The sequence below is a fragment of the Chelon labrosus genome (genome assembly GCF_963514085.1).
Source record: "Chelon labrosus genome assembly, chromosome: 6".
Classification (NCBI taxonomy): Eukaryota; Metazoa; Chordata; class Actinopteri; order Mugiliformes; family Mugilidae; genus Chelon; species Chelon labrosus.
The window spans coordinates 16,099,082-16,107,036 of record NC_140342.1 but is presented as its reverse complement, the minus strand read 5'-3'; the positions used below and the strand labels follow the sequence as shown (position 1 = coordinate 16,107,036).

The window sequence follows — 7,955 nt, the reverse complement described above, 5'->3', positions numbered from 1 at the left end:
AAAAAAAAGAAGAAGTGTAGTCCTCATGACTAACGGTTCAGAGAAGTCTGCACTGGAAATGCATTCGGTGAATAAAAGAGTAAGTCTGTGTAACCTGGGGCTGTGTCTTTTATATATGGGGATGACTGAGCTGCTGAGTGAACTGGCTGCAACACAAGCCACTTCTGATTTCATATTCATGGCTTCCGAAGGGAGTGGAGAGAAAAACAAACAAAACAACGGGCAAAGAGTGTATGGCTGATGGAAGCTCGACCCAATATACTAACTGTCACATCTAGAAAGTCAAATCTCGTCTTGCACAGACCGAGGAAGAGCGAGGTCATCCTCCGCAGCAAACACTGACTCATCTCACACCCACACGCATGAACACAAATCGAAATAACAAATTTTTTTACTTGCATTCAGAGATTTAATGTCCTCGTGGCACAGGCACTAGTTGTCTGTTAATGCGCACGACCTCCATAGTCCAATAAGGACACACGGGGACACCAGTCAGGAGCCTGTGTACAGTAGCTTAGAAAACAGCTGGGCTCGAGTTCCCCTACAGCAAACAGCAAAACACGTCACTTTTCTAAAGAGTAATGACAGCATGCACAAATGGAGCCTGGAAGCATCACAGTGGCGCTGCCTTTTCAGACAAGTCATGTCCTCTAAACAGAAGCCCCTTCACAGGGCCCGGCCAAGGACATGATACATGAGGATGGAGCGCCCTCTAGGGGACAGAGCTCTGAGTTGATTGAACCCGAGAAGCAGTCGAGTGATAAAATACACATGAAATCTCAGTCTTTGGTAATGTATGTTGAAAACATAAATGGTTTGAAAATGACTTTTGTTATGTAAATGCTCCAAATCATGCATGTTTTTCTTTTTGTGTATATATATATATTTATATATGTTGCTTTACCATATGTCCTCATACAAATTCATGACTCATTTCCATATAAAGTAAAACACACCGAGACAAGACGCCTTTGTGGTTCTATCTTTATGCAAATCACCTGTCTTGAGATTACACACACAGATACAGTAAACACGAGTACAGAGGCGCCATTTTTTTCCCAGCAAGGGGCACGTTTCGAATCCCCACCAAGCTGCGGAAACGGCGCTGCGGTGCGGGTCGATGTGAATGACCCCAGCCCGAAGACGAGATGCCCCCAGAGTCAGGGTGCAGTGAGGGAGATATACGGCTGAGGGGGGGGTCATGCAGGTCAAACGTGGAAGACACTGCGGCTCATCATTTTTTAGATGTCACACGCAGACACACTATCCTATTTCATTGAGCTCTGTACTTGAAGCCTTGAAACTTACTAATAATGTATTTATATTAAGCTCTAGAGAAAAGTTACAGAAATAAAATTAAATGCCAATTGAATAATTTGTCTGAACGGACCAATAAATATTAATCCCTACAAAATAAGTTGAGCTAGTGGATTATGAGAATGTAAATCACCAGAAACTATAGTTAGGCCTCTCTTTGCTACCACATAGTCTCACAGGAACAGGGGGTTCCTGGTAAATAGGCTATAAAAGTGAAACTCAGAGATCCCTACACAATTATTTTAAACTGAAACAGAGTCAACTAAATACAGATTACACTATCCCCCAGTAAAATCCCCTTTTGGCCAATTAAACTTTATGAATAAACAGCTGAAAAGCAACAAAAGGTCACATTCTCAGAGGGTACAGTACCCTCGCTTCGCAGTGTCACACTGGATATTTGCAACATTCACAGGCTACATTAAGATTTAGTGTACAACATAACAAAGCTGTGATCAGGGATCTATAAATATGCTACCAAATAAGAACTCCAGTGTGTAATAAATGGCGGGTTTTTTTGTTGTTGTCACAGAAGTTTGATAAGACATGTTTTGATTAGATGGCACAATAGGGACAGAGAGAGCAGTCTACAGCTAAGGCCCTCTTGTGGGAAAACTGGCAACTGTAGGCACCACTGGGGAGTCAAACAAAATTCAACTTTGAGATTGGGCGGTAGTTTGTTTTCTCAGACAGTGATTTTAATTTCAGAAAATCACAAGTTCATACACCTGCCATTTTCACTAGAAGTTAAATGCAAGGGTTTCAGAACAGAACAGGCTTCAACGTCTGTTACATGTCAAAGAGCTGCAGAACAGAAACATATTGGTATTGTGTCAAATACAGGTATACTGTATATTTATATATATATTTATATAAAAAAAAAATCTTTACCTTGTGACACTACTTTTAGACTACAGCCACAGTTCATAGTCAGCAATCTGTATGATATTTCAATTAACCGGCTAAATTTATACTAACAACTCAAAATTGTGGCTTCTCTTGGACTACGTATTAGTTACAGAACATGCCGTCATACACCCATCCTGCTGTTTACTTCAGTGATCAGTCATTTCAACATAAAACTATTGGGACTCTGGTACAGCCTCAGTGTGGCGTCATGCTTCCCTCTTCAAGCCCATACAAGCTGGAACAGGTCAAACATAAAAGTCATTGTCAAAGTACTTTTTATTAAAGGCAGATAACTGTGGTCTTGTTGTCTTAACTATCTATTCAGTGCTTAACTGCAGGGACATTTTTTTTTTTTCTTTCCGAATGAGCTATGTAATAAGAAAGTCCAATCTTGCTCTTGCAGACGATATTGTTGATGTGCGAAGTGAGCCTCTTGATGATTTTACACAATATTTCTAAGAGAGTAAGGTTTAAGACAGAGGGTCGAAACAATCCATTACGATTAAGTGCTGTAGGTTTGTCCTTCTGGTGGTTGTGGAAGCTTCATATTTTCTTTGGACATCATTAGACGCCTTAACTCTTGAAGAACAATTTTAATGCTATAAGAATTCTGCCATTTTGCTAATACTGGTATGCTACGTGAATCCACCTGTGAGACAGAGAAGAAAGAAGACAAAAGAAACGCACCGAATCAGTCATCGTGACAAGACGGCCGACAGTGAGTTATTGCACTGGCGTCAGGAAACTGCAAAACAATTTCTGAACCCACCAAATGATGTATAACAGAGATAGGACAGCCATAAATAACCGTGTCAGATTTGTGATGACACTCACCGTCCCGTTGGAATTATTTATCCCATTCATGCTAATTTTTGTTACAAATCTAACAGTCGGCGCTGTCTCTGGGTATCTAGGTCCACATTCCACTTTCAGACTGTATATCCTGTTCTCGTAATTGGTCTGAAAAAGAAAAAAAACAATCGATCAGTTATAATATCTCCAATAGGGGAAAGTATTTTCTACCCGTGTTTAAACAACAATCAACACGTGGACTTTGCGCTGCTTCTTACTCTTGCTGGTCCAATGATCATGCCTGTCCACCGTGTGAGAGTCATGTCTTCGTCATCCTCGAGGCCCCAGCTGACTGTGCCATCGCCTTCGCCCTTCTGGCCTTCTTCAAGCTCTTCCAACAAGCGAAAATTGCGTGGAACTTTAACTCCTAGAATAATAAAAGCGAGACATATGCACAGATGTAAAGGATATGTCTGATGGGCTACATTTTTCCGTCTGTTGACAAATTATACGAGTTTCTAAAAGCACCACTGTTGTTGAAAACGTATATATATATATATATATAAAAAAAATTGATAGGCGCGTTCACTTTGCTAAACAGGAAGTGAAAATAGACTGCTGCTGCAAACGACAACCAATAAATGCACAATTTATTCTTCACTGAGAGGTAGGAAGTCTACAGCCCATGGCAAATTGTTTTAAATAAAAAGGAAATAATATATTCTTCATACACGTTATTTTAGACTGAGTGCCACAGACACACACAGAGATAGAAGAGTAATAAACACAATTTCTTTAGGTTTGTATCAATAAAAATGGAATATAGTTAAATCATAAACAAAGAAGGTCAGAGTAGACGCCAGATGGTTAAGAGCTAAAATGTTCAATCAATTTATGGATTAGCTGAAGGGGGGAAAAAAACATGGGTCTATTTTACTAACTCTTTATTTATTAAGTAAAAACTAAAAGGATTTTACATTTTTTTCTTGACTTAAACTGTATTAAATATATTTGGGTTTGAGGCTCTGACAAATCTGGCAATTTGAAAATGTCGCTTTAAAAGATTAATCAGTAAACAGAGCGTAAAACTGTCCCCCTGACAGGCAGAAAAATAACCAGCGGCCACTTTTATAATCAATTAACAATTTTTATTTCAATTACTTTTCCCACTCACTGCAGAAAGAGAACTCATTACTTAAGTGTTTTTTGTCACTGTTGGCGCCCCAACTGTGCATCATTTCATAAAACCGATGCCGTTAAATCATTAACATTCAACGCAACCATGTGAGTAAAAAGCGTTAAATATGTGCAAGACAGGACTGGTTATACATGAAATGACTCAACAGATGATGCACAACGAGCACGAGGCCACAGCATGCTGAACATTTTGTCTACCTACTGTGGAAACGCGTCTAATTTGATACCTTGCTCACGAGACACTCATTAAAGATATCTGCTGCTGCTTAACAGTGAAGCTTAACAAATGCTACACTCTTGACAGTTGTTTGGAAACGGTCATGAGGTTTGAGGCATGTGGGCCTATACTGCTGATTTTTAACAAATGATCCAGAGCACCATCCAGTCATCTTATGACCAGTGTCGTAACAATCGATGACGGAATCATTCACAACTGTTCAATCAAGTGTTACTGGGGAAAAGCTTCTCGAGGGACGGGTGATACGTTGACATTAAACATGCAGCCTGACAGGCACTCACGGCAATGAAGAATGAAGAACCACTTACAGCTTACGACTGGAGGAGTGGTGGAAGTTTAAGGCACGGCACTTAAGTACAACTACTGCTATTCATGAGTAGGACGTACAAGACAAATTCACAGAAAGGGAAGTGAAATTTTACAGAAGCCCCGTGACTGACACAGAGGACGAAGGTGAAAACATTAGAATTTTCCGCTGTTGTCGAATCGTTTGGTTCGCCCCCTCCGATCTCACACATTAATCACAGTCAGACTTAACAAATCACTTTTTAAAAAAATCAATATTTCACACCGGCTCAGCAGCAGCCAAAATGAAGAACCCGAGACCTGACTCTCAAGTGCCGCCATTTTCTTGAAAGGCATTTGCTCACAAGACGCCACTCCTTTATCAACATACAAGCACTTGTGTTACCGGTTACTTTAGTTTACTACAGACATCTGGGTGTCAGCTGCTAAGTCATAAGAAGTTACAGCAGAGGAAGGCATAGACTACTAAAGCTGCATGTGATACTTAATGTTGTTAACCGATCTGCTAATTATCTTCCCATTTAATCTTTAATCATTTGGCCCAAAGCTCAGATAACAGCATTTTCTTAAACCCGACAAAACGTCAACCAACAGTTCGTAACAGACAGTTGATGTAATGCAGGTCACAACTGTTAATTAAATACAGATAGTTTAATTTTTAAGATAATAATTACTTTTATTCTCCACGTTATGTTTTGAACTGCAAAATCACTGCACGGTCTTGATCACAAACTGTTCAACAGCCAACTTTAAGACAGATTTGAGTTGTTGGTCTAGCATATATCAGGTAATGTTGATCCAAACACATGACAGCAGTTAAAAAATAAAAGGTTCAGTTTGTCCCTCTCATTTATATCAGCTACCATATAGTTTTATTCTCCTGTTGTTTGTGGTTTTACTAGCGCCACCTGTTCTCTTTGGGTCTTTAGCAAGGCCTGTGACAGGAATGCAGTGCTGTCAGTGCTGAAACAATCTGAAGCATGTTCTTAAGTTTCTGGTGTAAAATATTACCACTGCACACAACTGAAGTGAAACTGCAGAAGTATTAACTTTACTGATGGACTCGGGACATTAGTGATAGGTGAAATTAGAGATTCACCCCACATTTCCAGGGCGTCAACTTTAGTTAATGACTGAAGTCTTGCCAAGAAGTTAGTTTCGATTAAGGAGTTACTTCCTAGTTTCTCTACTTTGCTCATTGTTATGAAATCTACATAGTTTATGCTGAAATGAACGCAAAAGACAATACTTTAAACATATATAGAGAAAATTAACTATATTGTGTTGTTCTTTAATTTAAAGTTTATTATGTAGTTTTAACAGCCACGCTTCCTGCTCAGTGCTAAATTGGGCATGGGGCCCGACTATGTGCTGAAACAACGCATGGCGACTACAGTAGCTGCATCATTTCATCGGTACGGCGTGTTTCTACACTCCCCGCCCTACAGTAGCAACCTGCCACCTCATGTTAAGGCATTGCATTGTTTTCTAAATCTGTGAATGAAAATGTTTTTATTTATTTTTTTAAGTCTAGCTGAAAGTATAATATTAACGCTTGCAAAATGGAGTGCTAATAAAAACAGCGGAGGGGCAACGTTAAAACATTTCCGTCGCCGCTGTGTTTGTTGCCGAGGGTCATATGTCACAGAAGCTATTGAAAATTCACATGTTTTATTTTGTGACTTGCATGGTGTTGCAGTTTTAATGGCAATTAAAACACACCAGCTACGCGTGTCTTGGTTATTATTCAGATCAAGTGACAAGCTAGCTGGATGAAACAGGATCGACTCTCAATGCCGCGCGGTGCTGAAATATTGTGGTTGCTAAATTAGCGCTGCTAGCTAGTACCGTTTGTGGTTGTTTACAATTTACGTATTAATAGCAACTTACACCGCACAGTAAACGTCAATAGCGTAATATATTATATGTAACGATTTGTTTTATGTGCATACAGTACGTATTTGTAACACTGGCGCTTATTTCTGACACCTTCAGCAATTTCAGCTAACTCACGGGGCAAGCTACTCACTCTCCTCGCTTTAGCTAGGTTAGCCAACACAGTAGCTCCACGACATAGATGGCCCCCGCACAGCGCACTGCTTTACCGAGAGAACATATTTACGGGACACTTATATAAAATCAGAGGAATCTCGTAAGCGTTAAACGCGAGTAAGCGTTCACGTTTTCTGTACTAAGATAACAGCGCGGTCTTGGCTTCGCCCACTCTTTTTTTATCGCCGTATGTGTTAGTTTGAAGGAACACAGACCTGAGGAGGCCGCCATCTTCTTCAGCCGAGTCCAGAAGCACACAGCACTGTGACATCAGATCAGTTAAGACCGAGCGAACAGCAGCATCACACCGGCCGATCACCGCACTGCAAGCTGCGCTGTCCACCCCTCTACTCTGGATTTTCATTTTCATTAACTGTGAACCTTAACCAGATTTAAAATTCACAATATTCATTATAGTCTCAGTTTAGGTCTCACTTAAACCCAATAAAGTCATGTAATTTATAGCAATGTACGCAGCTAAAAGAAGGTTTTTTTCCCCCCAATATAGTGTAAAAATGTGAAAACATTGTAAGTAATCTGCAGTTTCAGTATAGTTACTTAAAACACAAATAGCATATGATCATCTTAAAAAAAAAAAAAAAAAAACTGTTAATTACTGCAACTAGCAGTTCCCAAAAGGTTTGACTTGTGACCTTTTTCCAAATAAATAAATAAATAAAATGAAAAAACCTCTGGGTGCATTTCCATCGTTGACTGCATTAACAGTGTATCCTTTCTAAACTTCTCTGTTTTATTTAAAATACTGATTCAGGCCATGAGAGGTCAACTGATCCAAAAAAAGACTGCAGTCCAGTACATTGTTTTGAGTCCTTTCCATCCTCAGATTCTAGTTTTGACCCTTTTTGTTGATAATATTTGCATACTTTTAATTAGGATGTTGAATAACTTATTTTAACTTGTATTGTTGGTTCAAATAATTGTAGGACTATTACCAAAGTAATGCACATAAGTAGCTAGTCCAGAAACAAGGACAACAGTTAAACCAGCTGTCAGAAACATTGCACATCTTAACAGGAAGACACAAACTATCACCAAGAAGTACAACACTGTTTTGGACCCAGTCAACACATCTCAGTCCAGACTAGTAGTTAATGAACAGTAAAAATTGATTGTTTAGCCCAAT

At 39.4% G+C, this 7,955-nt stretch overlaps 1 protein-coding gene across 1 annotated transcript; it reads right to left on the bottom strand.

Moving 5' to 3' along the window:
- Positions 1-968: 968 nt before the first annotated feature.
- Positions 969-7,058, bottom strand: ube2v2 (ubiquitin-conjugating enzyme E2 variant 2). The gene is made up of 4 exons (XM_084547435.1): positions 7,027-7,058; positions 3,297-3,445; positions 3,061-3,186; positions 969-2,875 (listed from the first exon to the last, which is right to left on the bottom strand). Exons 1-4 carry the CDS (start codon positions 7,040-7,042, stop codon positions 2,729-2,731), a joined length of 438 nt encoding a protein of 145 aa, XP_084403561.1. The 5' UTR covers positions 7,043-7,058; the 3' UTR covers positions 969-2,728.
- Between the last annotated feature and the right edge of the window lie 897 nt (positions 7,059-7,955).

Excerpts from the sequence above, each read along its gene's own strand:
- ube2v2 (XM_084547435.1), bottom strand. Across the intron at positions 3,187-3,296 it reads TGATCATTGGACCAGCAAGA|ACCAATTACGAGAACAGGAT; the intron begins GTAAGAAGCAGC and ends TTTCTTTTTCAG. Across the intron at positions 2,876-3,060 it reads TAAATAATTCCAACGGGACG|GTGGATTCACGTAGCATACC; the intron begins GTGAGTGTCATC and ends TCTGTCTCACAG.